At 37.2% G+C, this 25,912-nt stretch overlaps 1 protein-coding gene across 1 annotated transcript; it reads right to left on the bottom strand.

The window, feature by feature from the left end:
- Window positions 1-251: 251 nt before the first annotated feature.
- POC1A (POC1 centriolar protein A) lies at window positions 252-25,299 on the bottom strand. The gene is made up of 12 exons (XM_032211918.1): window positions 25,194-25,299; window positions 22,143-22,227; window positions 20,618-20,789; window positions 19,570-19,749; window positions 17,375-17,482; window positions 15,623-15,738; window positions 13,659-13,792; window positions 10,369-10,437; window positions 8,485-8,643; window positions 5,577-5,636; window positions 4,161-4,316; window positions 252-475 (listed from the first exon to the last, which is right to left on the bottom strand). The coding sequence occupies exons 1-12, from the start codon at window positions 25,209-25,211 to the stop codon at window positions 377-379; spliced, it is 1,356 nt and encodes a 451-aa protein (XP_032067809.1). The 5' UTR covers window positions 25,212-25,299; the 3' UTR covers window positions 252-376.
- Between the last annotated feature and the right edge of the window lie 613 nt (window positions 25,300-25,912).

Raw genomic sequence — 25,912 nt, 5'->3', positions numbered from 1 at the left:
AATTTGAACTGTAATTGAGACGTCTTCTATTTTTTAATGAAAAACTCCCACAGTGTGTCATATGCATGAATGCACCCCACGCACAATATTTCAACAAGTCTACTTCAAGTTCGAAAAAATCGGTTTCAAAATAAGAATATCCATTTCTACTTTCATTTCATTTATGTTTAGATTTGAAATACTTTTGCTAAATAAACCTTGGACATCAGAACAGTAAAGCCAAGCAACAAATCTGGCCATTTTTAATAAGAAAGGAAAGTTTAATCTTAACCAAAATGTATTTACAAACATTATTAGCTATACAGTTTATTCTAATAAAATAAATTTCACTTTAAAACCATTCATACAAAATTTCTTCATCAGTTTTGAGGGAGAATCAGGTAGTTTTTCTCTGAGTAATTTTTTGTTGATTCTCAAGACACTCCTTCAGTTTGTCTTCTGTTAATGTCAACCTTTGTTCTAGAATGGATACAGTCTGCAAAATGAGAAAAATAATGACAGAATGTGCTATAGGGTTAGCATAACAACAATTCTATGTAACTATTTAGAACAAGTCAGATTCATGTGAGAATTATATCTGAGTAAATATCTGTAATATTAGGCTATGATGCCCATCTTATTTAAGGATACCATGGGCTATTTTTCTAAGAAAGGAGTGCAATAGAATAAATTACTAAAAGCAATAAACTCACACAAAAGTCATGCAAAAGCACAATTGCAGAAGAAAACATTTTGCCACATTACATATCAAATTTACAGCCATTCCCTATAATTTAATGGGAAATTATTATCCAAAGTAGAAAAGTATATCATTTGCTAAATAATTCATTACTATTAATCTTAACCTTTGGGGAAAGCTAACATGAAAAGAAAATATAGTCTTAATTCCACATTAAGGCCCAGCAAGCAGAAAGGATAGAGAATTGTCCTTTTTCCAATTTTGCTTCTCCTATTAATTGATTTTACAGCCTCAGGAAGAACAAGCTTGTTCTTTTATATATTTGTCTCGCTTCTGCAGCGTAGGTATTAAAACATTAAACAATATTGGACCCAACCCCAATCTAAAAGAACTCTCTGATCATTAAGTATAGGGAGAGACCCTTTTAGAAATTTAGTGACTTCCCTTGCAATTTAAGAGCTTTCTTGAAGCAGGAGAAGAATGGGGACTGGTAAAAATATTTTAAACTAAACTTTACTGTCATCCCCACAGGTATAAGTGACTGGCTGACATCAAAGACAGCAGTAACATACATTCAAGATCACTGTGGTAGAGCGGTAATTTGTATGTCTGCAATGAAGTATCTGATAAGAGAAAATGTCTTGTTGCTTGCAAAGAAATATCAGAAATAATTCCATTTTGAAGCTATAGACAAGATTTTTTTTTTGATGACCACAGAAAATTATGAGGAAATTGGTGGATTAACTTCTGCGTCTTTTTTTTGTCTCTGTGTGCCTGCCTTCAAGTTAGTTTTTTTACTCCTGGCAACTGCCTGTGTAAGTTCCTGCAATTTTCTTGGCAAGATTTTCAGAATTGGCTTGCCCTTTTCTGCTTCCCGGGGATCAGAAAATTACTGGTCAAGGTCACCCAGTTGGCTTTGTGCCTATGGCAGAATTAAAATTCATGGTTTCCCAACTTCTAGTCTGATCCTTAACCACTAGACAAAATTGGCTCACTTTGCAAAAGTCTAGCACATAATAAAACCAGGCTCATATATATTACTAGGAAAACTAAATTATCATTTTTCATTAGCTACTAAATTATTAACACTCTTAGCAATTTACAGCATCTGCTAGAATATCTTACTGTCATGAAGGCAAAATATTAATGGGAATAAGTTTCCTATTACTTATATATTGAGTATCTGCGGCTACAAGAATGCCATAAATCCCTACAGGTAATCCTCAATTTACAACAATTGGCACTGGATTTTGATAACTAAACAATGCAATTGTTACATGAGTTATCACGTGAAGACCCAATTTTATGACCATTCCTGCTACAATTATTAAACAAATCACATGGTTGTTAAGTGAATCCCATAGTTATTTAAGCACATCTTCAATCCACTGCAACAAATTAACTTTTTCTTGTCGGAAGCTGGCTGAGACGGTTGCAAATAGCAATCATGTAATTGCAACCTGCTGCAATCATCATAAATGTGAGGAGTATGACAAGTCCCAGAATTGCATTCATGTGACTGCGGGATGATGCAATGGTTATAAATTCGAGGAAGGATCATAAGTCATTTTTTTCTGACTCCATCGTAACCTCAAACCATTGTTAAATGAACATTTATAAGTTGATGACTAGCTGTAGTAGGGAAATGGACCAGGTACAGCTTGGGAAAATGCTATACAACCAGGTTTGCTAAATAATACAGAGTTCTGTACAATGAGATTAAGCAATCTGGTAATGGTTCCATTCGTTTCCTTAATCTCTTTTAAGCCTTATGACTGATTAAAAAAACACCACATATTTAAAATGATTGTGGCTATATAGTTCAGACAGATTAGAAAGAAGAGTGACACTGCTTCAGTGTAATGTGGTATGTGTTTAGATCCCTCTGCTGTTCATTCTAGGGTACTAATAAAATAAGTGCTAATAGTACGATAGAGTTTTTGCTTGAGACATCTTCAAATTCATTGCAACAAAGCTTTTCTTCTGGGATTTGTCACCATGGAGGAACAACATAGAAAAAACTCTTACCCAACCCAAAATATCTTAAAAATTGGGGCCATCAAGCGGTAATGAAGCAAAGATTTCAAGTCAAAAATCATTTTAAAGCTACTAAGCATGGTACAGATTATTTTTTTAAATATTGCAGATAATAAACATTACATACAATAAACACAAAGTAAAGTATTTTTGTGTACGTGAATAGAAGGACTACATAAAACAATCAGAATATCATTTCTCCATTACCCTCAGTATTTTTACAACTTTTTTTTTCAGGATGGCATTTACATCCAGTAATATTCAAATGTCTCCTGGATTATACCTAACCACATCCAAAGCAGGCAGATAGCCATTCTTAATGTCACTGTCCTGGCTGAACTAAAAGTTTCTCCATCCCTAGGCCATGTGGCTCTGGGCCAAAAACAGACACCATTCATTGCAGCCACTCTGAAAATAGCATTCGGATGCAGCTATGAATCCAGAGATGCCAAGGCACATAGAGGCCTATGCTCCCTCACACACACAAGGAAACTCTTCTAAAGATAAATGTGCATTTAGTGACAGTGGTTGAGTAGGACGCCATGGGACACAGTGGAGTGGGAAGTAGGTCCAAGTCTTGCAGGGACCCTCAAGGGCAGGAAGCAGAGCACAGAGTGCTTCAGGGATGGCAAAAGCCCAGGACAGGCAGACCTGGGCCTGTGCTAGCTGTCCCATGGCCTTCCCCATCCCTGAGGCACCCCATGCTTTCCTTAATGACCAGCACGGTTACTTAATAAACACACTGGGAAGAGGAGGGAATGCTCAAAACAGTGAATGCAGCCCAGAAATAAAAAATCGCATTGCACTGGGTCTACAGCAATGATGAACATGAGTGGAATGTGAAAAAGCAAGGACATTAGCCTGGCAACCAAATACAGGTTAGTCCGCTCTCTCTTGTGTCCCCCATAGTTATCTATGGTTGTGAAAGCTGGGCCTTAAAAAAGCAAGACAGGAAGGAAATTGACTCATTTGAGCTGTGGTGCTAGAGAAGGGTCCTGCATATTCCTTGGACAGCAAAGGTGACTAACAAACAAGAACCAGACATGTCACTAGCAGGCAAAATCATGACACTGCATCTCACTTTGGCCATGTCATGCGGGGGAATTCACTGGAAAAAGCAATTATGTTTGGAAAAGTTAGGGGTAAAAGGAAACCAGGCCGCCAAGGGTCAGGGTGATTGGATACTTTTATGCACACAAGCTCCTTCGCAACTTACAGGCAAAGAAAGAAAAAATGCTGTGAATCAGGAAAATTCTGCTTTGCCTTCCCTCACTAATCCATTACAATGCAAGGCAAGTATACAAGCATTTTCTGTTTTATATGTAGTTACCCAGAAGTTTCTTCATCATATTCCTCACGCTGATTCTTCCATAACAGCATGATTCCATTGTTACAAAACTATTTATATTAGGACACTTCATCAAAATGCCAAAGTCTTTTCTACCTGAGTGAGAACATCCAACTGTCCCACGATGTGCTGGAGAGTACTGGTAAGCCCAATTTCATCAATCTGTACTTGCTGTCTTTGGACTAATTCTGCCGTTCCGGCTTCTTGAGTTTTTGGCCTAACTGGGAAATCTCCAGAGTCTAGCCCCAGTTGCTGGAGGATGAGAGACGCAATAAAGGTAATGAAACAAAAAAAAAGACCTGTCACTCTCATAACATACACATTTAAATTGGCACAAACATGTGCATAGAAGCCTAGGGCACAGAAGAACAGGTGCCTAAACCCAAGAGTTGTGCTAATGTTGCCTTCAACGCCCATGGTTGGGGAACAAAGATTTGAAGAAGGAAGCTGTTTTTGTTACAGATCTTTTGCTTCTTGTTGCTGGAGGAAGATGGTGGCAGTTTATTACCTGCAACTCTGCCAGGAATTGAAACAGCCAAAACCTGGAGCAAAATCAATGGCAGAAAGCTTGCAAGCCGGCAGGCAGGTAAATGACTGCTGTGGCACGACTGTGTGGTGGGTGTGCCAAAGGTGGAAAGACATGCAAGTGGCTGCTGCGGTCAGGCAAAAGGGCGGTCAGATGGGGAGGGAGGGATGGTGTGCAGGAAAGTGGCAAAACTGGGACGACTTAAAACCTTCACTCTGGCTTCCCAATTGATTTACTTGTGGAAAACCAACAGGGAAGATTGCAAATTGCAATGAGGTGACCATGGGATGCTGCAAGTGTAATAAGTGCAAGTTAATTGCCAAGCACCTGAACCATAATCGCATGATCATGGGGTGCTGGACAGCTCAAACTTCAAGGACTGGTTTTAAGTACCACTCATTTAGCACCATTCTAAGTTCAGTCACTAAACAAGTGATCATTAACTGAGGATAATCTGTATACAAATATGAGAAATATGTCTTATCAGTTTGAGGGTGAGTTTTCATCTGTATTCTGATGATAACCAGCTATGTATCTCCACCCTTGATGGGACATGAGATCCAGTAGAGGAAGGAAAATTCACATAGGTTTATTTTTCACTTTGGGCATATCCCCAGAGAGAAAATAATGAAAAGAAAGAAAGAAAGAAAGAAAGAAAGAGAGGGAGGAGAGAGAGGGAGGGAGAAAGAGGGAGAGGGAGGGAGAGGAGAGAGAGGAGAGAAAAAGAGAGGAGAGAGGAGAGGGGGAGGGAGAGGAGAGAGAGGAGAGAGAAATTATAAACTGGATTAAGTTAAATTAAATTTAGTTTTGTCCTGGCCCTGACCATGTTCAGTGGTCCAAAGAATGTATGTGGCTCTCATCTAATAAAAGAAGATCATTTTACTCTTAAAATGTATTGTAAATATTTTTAATTTTATAAAATACTTTTAAATCATGTTATAAACAAAAAATAGTCTCCTGATAACTATAGTTTCAATTTGACTTACCTTTTCATGTCTGTAATTTCCAGCTTTTTGTTGCTCACTATAGCCAGTATCCATTGGTTTCTGCAATCAAACATTTGATAAGATTTTGTGTTATTCTACATGCTTGCAATTTCACCGTAAGCATCCAGATATTCAATCTGCTTTCCCCAAATGTCAAGTCCTATACCATCTCTTACTTTAACAAATCAATTAAGGAATATCATCTGGCAGGCCTGCCTGGTGCAACATCATCTCCCACCCCCCAGGTCAAACTGGCTCTGACCTAATGGACTTTTCCAAGACCCTGAAGACATCACTGTGTTCTCAAGCATGGGGGTCAAAGTTAAATGGCTGTACTGATGGTTGTTTGGGTGTCAGCTATTTATTTTGTCTTCTTGTTGGCTTTGTTATTAGCCACCCAGAGTCACTTTGATGAGATGAACAATCATTTAAGTCCTGACTGGTCTTTTCCTCTGTTTATAGTGCAGTCATTTTGATAAGCTATTGTTTGTTTGTTTTATCAAGAGCCCTGATTTTAAATAACCCATACTCGACTCCTGTTATCTCCTCTGGATTTCTTCAAACCAAAGCCTCTCCAACTTCATACTTCAAATTTAATCATTTCACTGAAGGAAATTGATGTCTTCGGACCCTCAATCAAGGAAATATTTACACTTGCATAACAGCAAAGCGGCTGTTTGGCCATAAAATTATTATGCACTGTTTGAGCTCCACAGTCGATATAAAAAAATCTACATATGAACTATTTAGAAGGGAAACTATGCAATTATACTGGTGAAGAGATGACACTTATTTTAGTTCATTGTCCCAGTTCAAAATTTATTCAGCACAATGAAATGTTTAATACTAATAGTAGATGGAATCAAAGCCAGAAAAATGTTAAATGAAAAGATAGAGAAATGGGTGTTAGTTCAATTATCAGCCACTAATAATCCTTATTGTTTATAATCTCTACTAAAATATTGGAATTGAAACAGTTGTGGGACAGAAAGGAGGAGAAAAAACAGTCTTTATTTGAAATTTTTATTATACTAATCACCGAATAGTTTTGTTAATTAAGTTGGCCAAATTAGACAAAACAATGTATTTACAAATAATGTTAAAAACATCAATGCATTGAGAACTGAAGAAGAAATGTTCTTTACAAAAGCATAAATTCAACAATAATCTTGTAAAATAATTACTAATCATTTTATTCATTTATTAAATTTGTTTGCCACTCATCTCATCAAAAGGTGGCTCTTTTATCCAATATTAAAATATTTCACATATTTTCTTCACTATAACTTACAAGAAGTCTACAAAATCTATCTGAGAGGCATTAAATCCATTTACTGTACTATCAAGACCCAGGAGGGGCACCTTTTCTCTCAGGTAGAAAGCTGACAGGTAAATGAAGAATGGAGTCAAAGCATCTTTGGTCACTTCAGATTCAAATGCTCTGTACTCTTTGCCTTTGAATGCTTCATATAGTTTCACATTCTAAAATTATTAACCTGACCTATCAATTATTTTTATTATTTTACCCATGGCATTGTTATTTTTTAAAATCTATTTGTAAACTATTTGTAAATTATCAGTGACAAATAATTATGTGTGAAAAGCTAAGGGATATGTAAAAAAAAAGCTGAAAGTACAGAGCACTAGACCTATTTTATGTTGACATTTCTTTCAAATAGAGCTAAGAATTAGATCACTTTAATATGGTTTCATGGTTCCAAATGGCAGTGTATCACAATGAGAAAAATTGGCATGTTTTGAAAGTCAGATTGCTAAACACGTCTTTTCAGTTCTATTCACTAATGCCTGAGTTTTTTTCTGCTACTTTTAGTGTTTTCCTTGTAATAACAGCATCCATCTATTTTAACTCAAATAAAATTTCTAAAGCTCTACAGCAGTTAAAAACGTTGTTATCAAAATCAATCCACTTCTATTTCAAATACTCCTGATCTTTCAGAGGGTGAACTATCATCACTACTGACAGATTATCAGCAAATATATGGAAAAAGCAAACACGAAGAGAGTCGATATAATGTAACACATTGCTTATAGTGTTAAATTAAGATTGGGAGAATCTGACTTCAGTTGCTCTTCAACCAAAGACCTTGCTAATTTTTTTTTTTTTAAGGCCAATTGCGTTTTCTCAGGCCAGCCGACTTTCTGGTTGAATTACAGGTAATCCTTGATTTACTCATTTAGTTCAAAGTTAAAACCATTTCTTTAGTTCAAAGCTAAAATGAAAACAGTGACTTATGACCATTTTTCACAGTTACAACCCTTGCACGATCTCCATGGACATGGGATCAAAATTTGGGCTCTTGGCAACGGATTCATATTTATGACGGTTGCAGCATCCTGGGGTCATGCAATCTCCTTTTGCAACTTTCTGACAAGCAAAGTCAATGAGGAAGGCAGATTCACTTAACAACCATGTGGCTAACTTAACAATTGCAGTGATTCACGTAACAACTACAGTGATTCACTTAACAAGGAAGACCGTAAAATAGTAACGATTCACTCAACAAGCGTCTCATCAGCAGAAATGTTGGGGTCAATTATGGTTGTAATCTGAGCACTGCCTGTACTGAATTAAATAAATATAGGAGTCTTATTATCTCAGTTCAGTGTAGTGATTAACGCATCAGGCTAGAAACGAGGAGACCATGAGTTCTAATTCTTCTTTAGGCACAAGGCCAGATGGGTGATCTTGGTCCAGTCACTCTGTCTCAGCCCGAGGAAGGAACTAAAGACAAACCATTTCTGAAAAACCTTGCCAGGGACTTGTTCAGAAAGATTCTGAAAATTGCACACCGCTGAACAGAAGGAGGAAAAAAATCTAAGAATGCAGAATATACTGTTGTGTCAAACCAGAAGAGAAAAATCTAGAATACTAATTCCATCAACTTACCATACCGTTAAAACAGTCATTCATATGCATAATGGAGTTCTGTGTTTTCAGATTATTACCATAATCACCAGCATTTGCATTTGCATTCATAGTATATTTCTGGGCTTGTATTGTATCACCATTATCAGCAGCATCAAAGTTTGTCTTCCAAACCATTACCTACAAAAGTAAAATTGTAAACATGTTAAAATAATCAGACTCAGGATTATAGGAATAACTTTCCCAGAAAGGGGAGTGAACTAATTTGTGCACTTTTCACTCACTTTAAATATTATATAATTCAGGTTTTTACAGAAATGGATTTAAAAGATTATCAAACTGATTCCAATCTGAGATCCTAAATGAATTTGATATTAAGAGTCTCTTGAATCAATATTATATTAAAAACCATGGTAGATGTGTAATTGCTATTTTTTTAAATCTCAAAGTACTTTTCTGCCTCATTCTTAGTTCCTGCTTCTCCCCACTTGTTAAGAGTGCTAATTTAGTTTTTAACAAGCATAATTAAGTTCAAGGGCTTATCTGGGCTCTCCCCATACAAGACAAGATTTCTTTGAGAATATCTATAAATGAAGTACTGCTCATCCACATTCTCAAAGGAAAAACTGCAGGGTGTGCAAAGCCTCAAGCCACTAGAATTAGAAGGCAAAATCTTCCAAATACTGGCTGTTTGGGATTTCTGCTTTTTCTGTGTAAAAATAACACCACATAAGTACTTAAGAGATTAATTTTGTTTTAGGTGCTGCTCTAAAATAACAAACATATCATAAGAAATAATGGGAAACTCAATGCTTCCATCATAAACACAGAAATAGTTCACCTTACATTTTCAGTGCAGAGATAACAAATTATTTCTGAGAGTTGAGGACTTGGAATAAACCGATAGCCATGAGACGTGGAGCAGAAGGCCAGGCATAGCATCAAAATGATGGATCTTGTAGGCCTAACGTACTACTTCAAGGAGTCATCACTATCAGCAATTCCAGTTTTCTCTTTCTTAATATGATTAAATAATTTTTATTTAGGAAGTTTCAAACATAATGGGGGGAAAGTACGCAGATTTAACTTATTTTTATACCTGCCACATAACGTATGTAAATATTTTAAAGGCACACAAAGCAAATATACTGTACTTAATATATACAATGTAAAAAGAAAAAAAATCCTTTGATTTCATTTCCATTTCTTTGTCCCATTCCAAATTCAGAATGCAACCTGGAGTTTACATGTTATTCATATGCATAATAACATCACACCACTGATACACAAAAGAATAGAGAGAAAATACTAAACATTGTTGTTGTTGCTGCTGCTGCTGCTGTTGTTATTTAAAGTAATAAAACATTCATTTCATCATATGTGAACCTTCTTCCCACGAAAGCCCCGAACCACTAATAATAAAACGAGGAGCTGACATTTCTAAACCATCAATGGTTAAAGACAAGGTAGCCCTTTCCATAAGTCTACTTCACAGAATTCCCAACTCTTTTGAATCCATGTGCACATTTTCTAATTTCAGAGTAGGGCACAAATGCTCACAAGCACTGGTTGATGAATGAAATAATTGTCACAGCAGGTATAATCTGTTACAAAACAGCAAATGATTTGGCTATTTCCTGATGCACTCTCTAAGAGAGTTACTGAAGGCACAATTAGATTGCTGAGCATGAAATCTCTGTTTGCAACTCCCAAAGCCAAATGCATCTTTTCCTGGGGTTCAGTGAGCACAGCACAACTGCTTCAAGGAACTGAAATTAGGGCACTATATAAGCATGCTCATGCATTCCAAAGCACCTTTTTGCCTTGGAATCAAACAGCTTGTGAGCACACACTATTTCTGCCATAAAGGTATATTTGCTACAGGGTTATTTACAAAAACAGTACCTGCTCATCAAAGCCTCCAGACGCAAACAAATCTCCTGTTCTTGAAAAAGAAACACAGGAAGCTGGTCCCTATAAAGTTAAAAGAACAACCATTTAGTATAGATTGGAAGTACTAAATATCCATGTGAAAGCCTTATGCGGATAGCATATTTTCCCTATTACAATACCCACGCCAAGCTATTTGAACAACAATATTGGTTTTGATTGTATCTATATATAATTGTGCATATAAATGCACAATTATATATAGTGCTGTTTTCATTAATGGTAGTCTACATTGTATTCTTTTTAATTTTATCTTGTAAATTGCCTTGAGATTATTTTGTTTTGAAAATCTGGCATGAACTCATTTTAATGAAAATAGATGAATACAATTGTACTGGATTTTCCCCAAGAAGTCTTTAGTGTTCCTAGATCACTCTTCTTTCTAAGTCCTACAGAACAGTATCAACCATCCCACTGAACAGCAGTTAATTTCCCTAGTAGATGATGACTGATACATGAATCATGAAGCATGGTTTCCCTACCAATCATGTATCAACAATGGATCTACGCATTCATTTCAAGCCTTGTTTATGGGAAAAGAACTCCATAAATGAAGATACTGTACTTAAAATGCAGTCAGAATATATCAAATTGTGTAGCTGTAAATGTCAGCAATTAAACTCCATCTCCCTAACAAGCTTTCTGGTTTGAAAAGTAAGCACCATTATAATTAAAGACAGCAATGTAAACTTAGAAGTATTCTCTATGTAATCAACTGGCAACTGATTCCGGTACAGAAATACGTCAAAGTACTTTTAAGACATGTTGGGCTTTTCCTGTGACTAAGTGTCCCAGAGAAGTAATCAACTGTTAGATTATAAACCATATTTGAGCCAAGCAATGCCTTTTGTACAACATGCAAAGTTACATTAAAATGTAACAAGGTCTTAATCCAACTAACTAATAATTGCAGAGTTAACCTTTAATTATTAATCCTTGTATCTTTAAACTTCTGCCAGGCCAACAAAGAACCAGTATTTGGCTCTCCACATCTCTGTGAAACAAAATTGAGAAGTTTAAATAACAAACAAGTAAAAGAATTCACTGCTTTTCCCAGTAGCACTATTGCACAAAAACAGTTAAAAGGTGCAGATGCAGCTAGGTAACCATGGGATTTACATGGAATTTCAACAGTACCTGCACATCACAGTTTATATCCATGTTCACAAAGATAAGGCATGCCCTTATTTGGGGGAGGGGGTTGTTTGAGTTTTGGAGGGGAGAATTCTTTGAAAAAAGCATAGTGTGGATCTTTGCCACAGATCCTGTCATGCTATGGAGGCTCTGTTAATGATAGAATGCAGCCTTTTTAAAAATCTAATTAACCATTGATTTAATGTTGATTAAAGTTGTAAATTTTTATCTATGATACTTGAATCTAACATTTCTATTATAAATCTATTATATTAACAATAGATACCCATAGATAAAGAATATAATTAAGAATATATTATATGTTAATATAATAGATTTAGCTACAGTTCATACATTAGAAAGATGACATTTAGTAAATTATACTGCACAAAATAAACAGTACAAAAACATACCCCCAAGTCTTTCTAGCATATTCCTACTAACAACATGGAGAATTTGCTAAAGTCAACTATAGTGCAGATGATAGATTAGCAAGTACACAGAAATGAAAACTGGGAGAACAGGCAGTCTCAGAAATGTTAGATTCAAGTATCATAGATAAAAATTTACAACTTTAATCAACATTAAATCAATGGTTAATTAGATTTTTAAAAAGGCTGCATTCTATCATTAACAGAGCCTCCATAGCATGACAGGATCTGTGGCAAAGATCCACATTATGCTTTTTTCAAAGAATTCTCCCCTCCAAAACTCAAACAACCCCCTCCCCCAAATAAGGGCATGCCTTATCTTTGTGAACATGGATATAAACTGTGATGTGCAGGTACTGTTGAAATTCCATGTAAATCCCATGGGTACCTAGCTGCATCTGCACCTTTTAACTGTTTTTGTGCAATAGTGCTACTGGGAAAAGCAGTGAATTCTTTTACTTGTTTGTTATTTAAACTTCTCAATTTTGTTTCACAGAGATGTGGAGAGCCAAATACTGGTTCTTTGTTGGCTTGGCAGAAGGGCCTCATGCACATTTAGGATAAAATGCTTAAAGGGATATCTTTCAACCTTTCTATTGTGATCAAACCTCTGTTCAAACTGTAGGGGATGGAAAAGTGAAGAGGGATAGGACATGTGGCCAGGCACACATTTTGCTTCCTGACTGCCTGAAGCAGTGTGGCTGCATATTGCAATGTGTTATACGTGCAGCTCCTTTCAAAAACTCTTCTGCAAAGTCACTTAATACAAAATGTATCTGCAGAGTTATTGACATAGCACCTATAAAACTGGTTACTGGTACATTTCTGTGCACAATTCTAAGTACTGATTATTGTACCAATGAAATCCTAAAGAGCTTGGAAATATACTCTGCAAAAGATATCACAACAAATCACATCAGCCTTTCTGGAGTCATTGTTCCTTTACCAAAACCTCACATTCTCAAATTACTGTCTCACAATGGTCCCTTCATGAAATACTGCCGCTACACACGCACACCCTGCAAAGTTTGCCTGGTATCAATTTTTATATTTTTTGATGCCCAGCAATTAATTTTTTATAGTCATGTTTCCCAACATATTTAACCTGTTTTAGATTTTAATGGGTTTTGCGCTTTTTAAAGCTCAACTGAATCTTTAGTTACTGGGTTTTAATTGAATTTTTATTATTTTATTCTATTTGATTTTATTAGAATTTTAACATAGAATCTTTTGTGAGCCTTGAAGTTAAAAAAGAGTGATCTTTTTATAATGTTGTATGCTATTAATCAAACGTCTACATGAGATTTTTTATAAATGGGTCTTGGGAAAATCTGAAAATCTGAGAAAATGTTGGAGCATTTTTTTTAAAAAAATCAATTGATTTTCAGTTCAAACATAATCACACCAAAATATGCCTTAAAAATCAGTTGATTTCCTATGACTTTAGAACTGGAGCATTGAGATTGTTCAATATGTGATCTCCATGTATTTCAGAAATGTCCCATCTGAAAATTGTGCATTTTTGTAATGATATCTATATAACTGAACCTCTGCAGATATGTAAAAGGTATAAATGAATTCATGTGTAAGTTATATTGTAACAACTTCTGCTGTAGAATTGTTTATATAGTTATTGCATTCACATATGCAATCTATTACTTCCAAACCAACTCTCCTTACCTGATGACCATGTAAGGTATACAATAGCCTGCCTTCTAATAAATCCAATATTTTTAGTGTTGAATCATTAGAAGCAGTAATGAGGTAGTTTCCAGAGGAGTGAAAGGAGAGGCAATTCACTGAAGCACTATGAACTGTGAAAAAAGAAAAAGAAATATTTGCATATTACATTTAAAAAGGTAAAGGAGTCCCTGCAGATTTTACTCCAATAGTCATTGCCGACTATAAGTATGGTGCTCATCTCCATTTCCATGCCATTCAGTCAGCAGTGTTCAAAGATATTTCTGTGGTCCTTTGGCCAGCATGACACTATGGAGTGTTATAACCTTCCCACTGAAACAGTACCTACTGTATTTATCTACTCGCATTTGCTTTTGAACTTCTAGGTTGGCAGGAGCTGGAGCGAGGATGGGAAATATACCGCATCACATGGCACTCGGGTCTTGAACCTGGGCTGCCAGCTTTTCCTACTGAAAAACCCAGGGTCTTAACCATTGAATCACCTCACATTACATACATTCACTTAAATTAAAGTATAAAATAAAGCAGGAAAAAGTGAAAGAATCATTCTAACAGAAAATAACTGGGGGAAAATAGCTCTTAATTTATTCTAATATAAACTTTTCATAAGTTTTGCTTAGCTCTCAGGTATCCTCATGTGGAAAAAACACTCGTGTAGTTTTATGTGAATAGTAACCTATGTGAATCTTAGACAGATTAATGGCACTTCCCCTGAGAAATCTTCCAAGTTCATCAAGGAACTGTGAGTTCTAGACTTCCCTTAGGCATCAAAGCCACCTGAGTGACTTTGGGCTAGTCACTCACTCTCAGACCAACCCACCTTACCTGTTTAGTTCCCTTCCCCCATATCTGCCCTTTAGGCCATGCTGAACCCTGCCTTGCTGCAGGGTGCAATGAGTAGTCCCGAGAAATACAATGTTAAACACTGCAGCAAAGTTTGCCCTTTGCGGAAAGTCTCCTTTCCGCAAAGGGAATGCGCCACTGGGTGCAAAAGACAAACCGTTGGTGTAGGAAACTGGGAGAGAAGGCAGCTGGGCAAACTAATACTTACTAGTGCTTTTTAAGGCTTCCCAGAGTATGGCAAGCAGCGGCAGAGCTGTGCAATTCTGGGGCTACTTGTTGCCCCATTTGCCACCCCACAAAGCAGGCTGCAGGGTGGCCCAAAGGACAGAGTGAAAGGGGAGACAGGAGCAATGGGGGAGTTGAAATCAGTCCCTTACCTTATTGAGACTCGGGCCAGGAAGGACTGAACCTGGAATAACTTGGATTGGGGCAATTACTCCCCAATTAATGACAACTCAATTAACAACTACAACAGGGAAAACTGGGATTGGCATCATAAGTCAATGAGATCAGACAATGCCTTGCTTTGTGACCCCACCAACTTACAATGGAAATTCTAGTCCCAATTGTGGCTGTTAAGTTGAGGACTACCTGTAGTAATGTTTCATTGTGAAATAAACATGTACACTAAAGATATAGGTAATACGCTACTTTTCAAATATTTAACTGCTTAAAAGTTAACAGCACCATCCCTAATAGTACGATCAGAAAGGAATTGGGGGCTGCATTGCTTAAAAAAAAATTTGTATATAAAAATGATGTCCGCATACTGCTTAGCCTTCAAAACAAAGTCCTTCATGCAATCAAATATGAAGTCCTTTCAAATGTTCAATTAGGAAAAATATCAAAGAAGCATGCTTTTTTCATTTTTGGGAGTTTATTGTTCTCTGAAACTCTTACAATAAACTTAGCAAATATTCTTGTTAACTGGTCACATGGACTTTTTTAGGCTGCCTTCTGGTTCTCTGGCACCTGCAAAGACCAGCTGGCCGGCACACATGTGCACACCGGAAACCATAAGAGAAGCTGGACCCAATCAAATCACATTATGATGTGCAGCAGACAGCACAGCCAGTCTTAACAGCGCACAGGTTACTTACCTTGATAATGTTGCAGCAGCCTGTTCATCCTAACGTCCCATACTTTCACTGTGTTGTCAGTGCCAGCTGAAGCAATGGATGTACCACTGGGATGAAAGTCCACATGTGGGACAAACCTGCAATGATTAAAAATGAGGGAAAAGTTCTAAACCAAAAATGAAAAAAGTTGCTCAAGTGTTGTCTTAAAAGTTACATGGTTGTTCTGTTTCCTATAGAGTTTTTTAAAAGTGCTGCTTGACTAGTGAATACTTTTTAAACTTTCCCGCTAAAGCAAAGTCATCAAGGAATTATCCCACTAAAAATATGCATGTGACAGTACACGCCTTACCCCTTTAGAAGTAGAGTTTATACTTCTACAGAAAGGGTCATAACATTTTTGTTTCTCCATTTTCAGACTTGAAAAACTTCCGTTGGTTGATTTGATCTCCTTGAAGGGAGGCACGAGCAATACTCATCCAAGGGAGACATTGCCTTCTTGCAGCAGAATAAAGGTACATCACCACAATAGGCATGCAACTTCTTTACTTCATAAGGCTCAATGCAAGGGGATAGCTAAACCAAGGTCCAGCACTTAGGTCTTACATGTTTAGCTTTGCTTCCCATTTAGAACTGCAAAAGAGCCTCATGGTTACATGATGCTCTCTACCTACCCTACTTATTTTCATTAGAAACCTAAACAAGAGTTAACTAGAAAGTCAGGTGTTTGATCAGGTCACTGCAATAGCTGTAATGTTGAGTCTTATATAACCACAATGATTCTAACAACTGTAGAAGTAACTCCCATTTCATGGGAGCATTAGGACAATCTGAATCCCTGAATCAACGATCTGCACGAAGTCTAGTAACTTTCACTGAGGACAGAAGCAAGGGCCATCCTAAATTATGGGTTTAGTTGGGTTTGACAGAATCTTGTGTAATTACTTGAGTTTATAAATATTTTAAATCAAGTAAGCATTTTTATGATGGTTGTAAAAGACTACAGTTTTTTCTTGAATGAAGGCAAATATATGTGTCCCAGGATAATGTTAGCAGAATTCTGCTAGGGAAGTTCCCTGATGGGTTCCAGCATGAGTTCAAAAGCTCGGAAGACTAAACCTCTGGTCCAGGTGACGGACCAAGATTGGATCCAACTACAGTATTTGCATAAAGTTTCAAGCCTGAACTCCCTGAAATTTAGATATAGCTCTATGAAAACAGCTTGGAATAAAGGGTACTTCTATGACCAGCCTTCAGTGAAATTCTCTCAATAAATGCTAACTCTAATTATAAACTTTATATTCAGCATTCTATAAATCACAGTAAATTATTCCATACTCTTTGAGGAGCTTTTCTAGTCACTTTCTTATTTCAGCTCACTGGTCTTTTGGATTAATTGTACCTCTTCCAAGCTATCTTTATTACCTTTATCCACAAGTGCCTTTTATGTCACTCAATAGTTTGAAAGAGCTAGAGAGAACCAGGGTTTTCATCAAGTGTGGGTGGAAAGAAAAGCCCAGCAGTTCCAGATTGTAGAAATTGTTAGAATTTAATTTAAGTAATAATGCTTGTGGGCCACTGCTTTGGTTTTTAATATAGCACAGTACATAAAATTCATTACAAAAACTTCACTTTTAAAACATACTAATTAATTGTTAAACTGGTATGTTGCCTGACTTAAATAAATGGTATAGCATTATTATTTTTATAAAGATATTTCTTTATAGGCTTAAAAAAATATAAGACAAGCCCCAATGAATGATAACTGATACTTGCCCACCATGCTCACAAAAAGAATGTATACATTCTCGGCTTGCTTTATCCCAAAGTTTGACTGTTTTGTCATCACTGGATGATACAATCAATCTTCCATCAGGAGAAAATCTGCAGCAAAGACATTTGTGGAAGCACATTTAGTAATAGCCAATGGAAATTATATCTGAGTTATTCTCAGAGGAAAATTACTAGAATGGTGGCAATATTACCTGGTTATAAGGGGCTCTGTGAACCATTCAGAGCAATGTTTCACAAGCAACAAAAGCCCCCATTCAAGACCACTGCTTAAAACAATGAGGTATTGGACCCTCTCCAAAGTTCACTGTGACCACTTTGAAGGCCTTCCCACATAATTGGAGAACTCCCAAATACATGCACCAAAAGCGGGGCTGTTACAGTTCTAATAGTTAATGAGACACTTGTTTTAAATCAGAGAACATCTGTTCCTTCTCTGGCAAGGTATTATTTTACCTTTTCTATTACCAGGACAATGGAGTTCTAAGTTTTTTTGACCGCTCTTAATATATCAGAAAATAATAATATACATTCTCAATCAGAGCTTTTATTTTTGTAAAAATGTTCCCATTTCTCCTGTATGACCTGTATGATCTAAAGTTCTAAGAATTAAAAGGAGAAGAAAACAAGTTAGCAGTGACATTCTCTTCATACCTATTTCGAAATAAAACCTATTAAGTTTGATAGTATTTAGCTTCAGTTAAAGCTTTTTTAAAGGCCTTCAGAAAAAGCATATTATACAATACAATACAATAGCAGAGTTGGAAGGGAACTTGGAGGTCTTCTAGTCCAACCCCCTGCCTATGCAGGAAACCCTATACCGTTCTATACAAATGGCTATCCAACATCTTCTTAAAGACTTCAGTGTTGGGGCATTCACAACTTCTTGAGGCAACCTGTTCCACTGATTAATTGTTCTAACTGTCAGGAAGTTGCTTCTCTCCTTGATCAGTTTCCACCCATTGCTTCTTGTTCTACCCTCAGGTGCTTTGCAGAATAGCTTGACTACCTCTTCTTTGTGGCAACCCTTGAGATATTGAAACACTGCTATCATGTCTCCCCTAGTCCTTCTTTTCACTAAACTAGACATACCCAGTTTCTGCAACCGTTCTTCATATGTTTTAGTCTCCAGTCCCCTGATCATCTTTGTTGATTTTCTCTGCACTCTTTCTAGAGTCTCCACATCTTTTCTACATTGTGGTGACCAAAACTGAATGCAGTATTCCAAGTGTGGCCTTACCAAGGCATTATAAAGTGGTATTAACACTTCACGTGATCTTGATTCTATCCCTCTATTTATGCAGCCTATGTTGGCTTTTTTAGCAGCAGCTGCACACTGCTGGCTCATATTTAAATGGTTGTCCACTAGGACTCCAAGATCCCTCTCACAGCTACTACTATTGAGCAAGGTACCACCTATACTGTACCTGTACATTTTGTTTTTCTTGCCTAAATGTAGAACCTTACTCCTTTCACCATTGAATTTCATTTTGTTAAATAGTGTCCAATGTTCAAGTCTGTCAAGATTCTGCTGTATCTTAAGCCTGTTATTATTACACCTGTTATATTACACAAATGGATACATGCTATTTCTTCTAAAAATGTAATTTTTTCTTTAGCTGAAAAAGTGAGTGAAACTTCTCCCTTTTTCCATCCATACCATATAAAACAGCTGATTTTATTCTACATTATTCTCATTTAATCTAAAGTAGTAATTATCCCTTCCAATAAGATAGACATGTATAGAAAGAAGATCTGCAATATGAAATGTGGCTAGTTCCTAAAGTATATAGGTAAACATGAAAGTACATTTTCTTCACAGATCTTATTTGAGAACACCCTAGTCTAAATCTTTTTCTGTTTCTGCAAATAGCATTGCATAAAGAAAAACAGAGGGTCAGCCTATCCTGCCCTCACATCTTTTCTGTCTCCCCTTAGTCTATATATTAGAGGAAAATCTAAATCCTCAGCAACTTGAACACAGCTGTTGTCATATACCCTATACATCAGGGATGTCAAACTCGCATCATCACAGCAGTATGACATGACATACCGCGACCTTTTTCCAATGTGCTAACTGGCCATGGGTATGGCCAGCACATGATACATCTGGCCCGTGGATCATGAGTTTGACAGCCTACTATACATGATCACAAAATCATTTTTTTTAAAAGACTTACTTAGCACAACGAACCCAGTTTATGTGCTGATTCAGGGAAAATAAGAATTTTTGTCTGTGGACAGCCCATACTTTGATTGTTTTGTCATCAGAGGCTGTAACCAATGACTGGCCGTCGTTAGAAAAGTGAACGCTTCTGACGGTTGCTGTATGAGCCTTGAATGAAGTCGATTCTCCCTTGCTTAGTTTAGGGAAACAAACACACACAAAATTATGCTAACTTCTAAATCATTCAGTATTTGTACACATTTGTTTTAATGTACACATTTGCATTAACAGAAATTTGTTGAATTTAGATTTATCCAGTACAGCAAAGCAAATATGGATGGATGGGTGGATGGATGGATGGGTGGATGGATGGCTGGATGGATGGATGGATGGAAGGAGAGGGAGGGAGGGAGGAAGGAAGGAAGGAGAAGGAGGGAGGGAGAGAGAAAGTAAGTTCTTTTTCAATAAGTAGAATAAGGGATTAGTTTAATGGTTGTGCAAAATAATCAATTAATTCTTGGAGTAATAAAACAGAGACATATTAAAACTGAAGCAACAAAGAAAAGTAGAACATCATGTTAAGCATTTTCATATAAAAAGAAAAAAGACATATGTACAAGAGCAAACTGAAAACTGACAGACTCTGTATTCAAATGAGAAAAAATCACAATCAGGAACATATAATTTCATCTCAGAAAAATAAATATTTTTGGTATTTATTGTGCGTCCTATAGCCAACTTCTTTTTTATTTATTTATTTATTCCAAACACAGGTACCAAGTTGCCAGCTCAGTGTACACTGAAGTAGATTTTCATGTAATAAGTAATGTATTTATCTTCTTACCATAGAGTTACAAACAGCAAACAACACATAAAAATTTCTAGTTCAGCATACACTTGAAAAAGTGACAGCTGTAGATCTTTTTTTTAAAAATCTTAAAAATTCATCCTATCTTTCCAGGTTGCATCATGGATTAGAGGACATAAATGAATATTTTTCTATTTAAGTAAGGATGGGAATCTAGAAAAAAAAGGTAACCAGTATAATTTATTATACTTACACACTTGGAACCCATAAACGAACTGTTTTATCTCTAGAACCGGAAGCAATCAGATGGCCAGATGGTGAAAAATTAACAGACATTACTGCATCTTTGTGACCTACAAAGCGATAGGCCCTCATCTGAGGTTTCATACTCCAGATCATCAAACAAGAATCCATAGATCCACTTACTAAATGGAATTAAAAAAAATATGTTCATTATATTTTTAAATGACTAGAAATAAATCACCTATTTTACAAAGACAGTGGAAAAAATGAGTGGTCAGTTTTATCAAACTACCGTATATACTCGAGTATAGGCCGACCCGAATATAAGCCGAGGCACCTAATTTTACCACAAAAAACTGGAGAAGTTATTGACTCGAGTATAAGCCTAGGGTGGGAAATGCAGCAGCTACCGGTAAATTTCAAAAATAAAAATAGATACCAATAATGTTTTTGAATATTTATTTCAAAGAAAAACAGTAAACTAGCGGTGTATTCAATGAAATACTTCACTCATCTCATGATGCTGATGTCCCGCTGTGATGATGATGTCCCGTGCAGCCGCGGGAGCGATGTCCCGCCTCCTATGACACACGGCACAGTGATTCCTATCATTGGATCACTGTACCAGAGGAGGTGGGACATCGCTATGTGGCTGCTTGCCATAACAAGGAGGAGGTGGGACATCGTTGCAGAGCGGCAGGAGGGGGAGGAAGGGGAATCGTAAGACAGCCCTGCATTACATTAGAACGTGAGGAGGGGGGATGGTGCGGTGCGCGCTGCGCGGCAAACTGACACAGAGGGAGGGGAAACTCACAGGGGCACTGGGCCATTCACGAGTGTCACCCAGCGGCATGGCCCCGCCCCTTTTTCTCCTCCATTTCGGGCAAATTTTTCACTGACTCGAGTATAAGCCGAGGCGGCTTTTTTCAGCCCAAAAAGTGGGCTGAAAAACTAGGCTTATACTCGAGTATATACAGTATCCATTCAAGAGATTTTCCTAATGTACTTCTGGAGGTTCTTCTTAAAAGTAGACAAAGAACAGAATGAAGAATGAAAAGCCACTGTGTTATTCCAAGTGAAACTATTACTACAATTAAGACAGAGGTCTCCAAACCTTCTGGCTTTGAGGATAGGCAGGGGGATAAGATGGTTCTGCACAAGTGGCAGGCGGGCGCAGCTCCATTTGCGCAAACGGCACATGTGCGGCACCTGCTGCTTCTGCTGCCCGATTCTGAATGGGCTGCAGCCCAGTAGTGGGCCATGGCCTGGAGGTTGGGGACCCCTGAACTAGGAGGCACCTCCAATTTATCCTTTATTAAAATCAGAATAATCTGTAATATCGTTTCAGTTTTCTGAAACATGACTTTGTGCCTAAGCTTAACATATTTGCAGACTGCTCTCCTCCTTAAAGTTAAATGAAATGTGTGTGTGTGTGTGTGTGTGTGTGTTTGTGTGTGTTTAAGTAATCTGGAGACATCATAATGCTTATTTTAGAAATTAAATCTGAATAAAATGGTGCTCAGAGAGTAACTTACCTAGCTGTTTCTTATTTAGACTGAAATCCACACTAGTTATTGCATCCCGGTGGCCTTTGAAATTCCTCTCCAAAGTTGGGTCTTCCTATATAAATGTTATATTGAAACAAATGTTATTTAACAAGAATGCAAACATATTCATAGATATTCATGTATTTTATGATGGGAAATGCAGGGCGGGGGGGGGAGGGGGACAAATGCCAAGAATCAAATTCTGTATTCTGAAATAGTAAACTGTTTTGTATTCTTAATTTAATAAGTTATGTTCACTGAGTTTTAACCTAATCTGGCTCTGATGAAAATTAAATCAACTACTTCAGATTCAGGTTTAGAAAACAATTTTGATTTTGCCCCACAGCTTATGGAGCAGAGCATTAAATACTTGACAACCCTTCTTTAGGAAACGACAGAGATGCTATAATTTAGAATTTTAGAAAATACAGAGACAATGCTCTAAATATATAGTACAAAACATTGTGGTCTCTTCATGGCTCAAAAAAACCCAACCTACCATATTTAAATATTTGTTTAATGTGATTAATTAACCCAATTCAGAATTTAGCTTTCCTTCCACAGAATCAATATCAGATATTTATTGATGGATGCTGTTAAAATCATTGTCTGAATATAAGAGAGAAAAATAACAAATATCTGTTAGTTTTGAAGTTCATTTGGATTCTCCAATCATTCTAGTCTGTTGAATAAATTACAATGTTTGAGTTCAGATTCTGACGCCAAGCATAATATGGGCACAACGATAACTAGGATTGTATACTACATTAAGCAAAAACCAAAGAAGTCATATTTTGGCTTAGAATAATAGACCAGCCTAGGATTTTGTTGCTGCAAGACAAATGAAGCTCAGCTTGATATTTATTATGTCAAGATTTGAGCTAATTTTATCTCACCTTTAATAGTAATATTTTATGAAATACAGATACATGAAATCATAAACATTACATTTTCACACAATACTTCCAGGAAAGATATATTCTAATAGCAACTATTACAGTACTCTCTTATGTATAGGATTTTTTTAAAATAAAAAAATACTTGGAATCACAATATTTCGCAATCCATTTCTTATCACTGTAATAGTAAATTGAGTGATCAGAGATTACAATTAAACTGGCAAGCCAAGAAGCCCCAGTACAATGTCCAAATACTAATAATAGAGCAACAGGAAAAACATTTCTGAACTAATTTTTCCCCTAAATTTCTATTTATGCACTTCAACAGTTAAAATGAATAGTTTCTATGAAGATCTTTGTCATCATATATAAAGTAGTTATATTTCGGTTTCCAGGTAGCTTGTTCTTTAACCATTTTGAGAATGGTTCAGCATCAAAGAACAGAAACTCTTTGAAGCTTAAAGCAGTGTAAATAAGGTGTCTTAGCAATTATGATCATGATTTATTGTAAATAAATCTACAATAAAATCTACAATAAAATCTGAAGCAAATTGATAGGGATAATTTATGATTCAGGTATAGATAATTGTCCAACATTGGAAAAAACTAGATGCCCTAACAATTGACATGAGAATTAAGAAGATATCTTCAACTGCCACTTTAGAAAAAAAAATCACAATAAAAATATGGAGACATCAGAGGCAGGAATCACAATTTTATCAAATTTGGATGTATTTACAATTTACCTCAATAACAATAGACTATAATATGGCAATACTTTACATACAGGTAGTCCTTGACTACCACAGTTCATTTAGTGTCCTTTCAAAGTTACAGCACTGAAAAAAATGACTTATGACTGTTTTTCACACTTATGACCATTGTAACATCCCCATAGTCATGTGATCAAAATTCAGACACTGGCAACTGACTCATATTTATGACGCTTGCAGTGTCCCAGGGTCATATGGTCCCCTTTTGCAACTTTCTGTCAGGTAATGTCAACAGGGAATGCAGATTCACTTAACAACCATGTTACTAACTTAATAAATGCAACGATTCACTTAACAACTGTGGCTAAAAACAGCCATAAAATGGGACAAATTCACATAACAAATGTTTTACAAACAGAAATTTGTGACCATAACTTGAGGATTACCTATATATGGTAAATGTGTATGTACCCATCCTGCCGCTTTGTTTTACATTTTAGTTTTGGTTTTTGTTGGGTGTTTTTTTTTGCATTTTTGCATATCATTTTTCTTTATACATCTTGGAGTTATGTTAATTTAATTACTTGATAATGTTTATCATACTTCAATAGAAAAAGAAAAAAAATCTATGATTCAGAAAATATTTTTTCATATAATCTACATCCATTTTTTGACAACTGTCACTATTCTACCTGAGTATCCTCCAGATACTTATTCCTCCTTCCAGGGATGTAGGAGAAAAGAAGGGAAGGGCTTGTTACATTTTTAATATTGATAAAGATGCATAGAAATAGAGGAAGACAAATCTAGCAGAGGGATTTGTTAAAGACAAAATCTTCACTCCCAGCACCCACATAGTTGTTACTAATAAAAAGAAGGGTGGGGGAGCATTCTTCCAGGCATACAAGGACAGGTGGGCTCAACAAGAGGATGGGCTAGAAGACCTCCAAAGGTACTTTCCAACTCTGTTATTCTGGTATTTGGCAAGCAAGCACAGCTAAGCTACTTAAATCCTCCAGAGCCTTAGAAGATGGTAAAACAAAGGGGGGGGGAGCATTTCCGCCCAGAGCCTTTTCCTCTCTTCCTAGGCTGAGTATCCCCTAGTTTGGAGGATTTTTAGTCGTAACACTCAGCGGGATCCAGATTGATGTGGCGCAACTTCAGGATCGCCCCCTCTTTCTGCGCGGAGGCAGCAGCCCACAATTAGGGGCTGAGACGGCCAAAATTGGCTCCAAATTAGCTGCCCAAGCCCGAGTTCTGCTTCTGGCAGTCGGCGGGCCTGGCTCTCTCTGCGGATTTGCTGCCTCGGGCCGGCCCCGCTTCGATTTTTTCCACCGGCTCTCCCCCATATATCAGTGCAGCCCCGCTTTCTCCCTGCCAACGCGGTGGAGCCAACTCCGACATCGCACCCTCAGCGTTGCCCTTACCAGGCAAGGGAAGGCCATGGCGCCCCGAGAGCCGCAGCGGAACCAAGGGCCGCCCCGACTGTTGCCGCCGGAGGAATTCAGTTTGCCCGCTCCTCCGACCGCCTTAGTAACGGCGTTCCTGCCTTAAAGGGGAAGGCGGCGTGGAAACGGGGTGGGGGGGGGGGGTGGGAGGAAACTCTCCGCCGACGCAAAAGCGACCAACTCGGAAGCGGCGCTTTAATATTGGTGAGAACCAGGGGGAAATTAATTCCCTCTCGGTTTCCAGAACAGGAAGGAAGGGAGACATTTCTCGGAAATAGAAAGATATATAAAAAGATATAGAAAGAGCATCAAATATGATTAGGGGACTGGAGGCTAAAACATATGAAGAACGGTTGCAGGCACCAGAGAGGACAGGACAAGAAGCAATGGGTGGAAACTAATCAAGGAGAGAAGCAACAGCTAGGGGATTCTGGGAGTTGAGGTCCATCCACTGTAAAGTTGGCAAGTTGAGAAATGCTGGCCTAGATACATTTAGTGAAAGGAACTCCATCATCTCTTTGAGATATCTGGTTCCGCTATAGAACCGCTTTTCCTCAGTACATTTTTGTAACTTTCTGGTGGAAACCTCTTGCAGCTTATTAAGCAGAGGCTTAATAAAGTAAGCATTCCATAAGAACACAGCAACAAGGCTGCATTTCATAGTATTACATTGTCTTTTAAATATCCTCCACCTATTT

Source organism: Thamnophis elegans, chromosome 2 (genome assembly GCF_009769535.1).
Source record: "Thamnophis elegans isolate rThaEle1 chromosome 2, rThaEle1.pri, whole genome shotgun sequence".
In the NCBI taxonomy this organism is placed as follows: Eukaryota; Metazoa; Chordata; class Lepidosauria; order Squamata; family Colubridae; genus Thamnophis; species Thamnophis elegans.
Note: the sequence above shows the minus strand (reverse complement) of the source record. Positions and strands in the feature narration are given on the sequence as shown.

Bases quoted from the DNA above. Each gene is read 5' to 3' on its own strand.
- POC1A (XM_032211918.1), bottom strand. The intron at 20,790-22,142 runs GTAAGTTACTCT...AATTCCATTTAG, and splicing joins TCTAAATAAGAAACAGCTAG to TAAGTGGATCTATGGATTCT. The intron at 15,739-17,374 runs GCAAGTATCAGT...TAATCATTGCAG, and splicing joins TCTTTTTGTGAGCATGGTGG to GTTTGTCCCACATGTGGACT.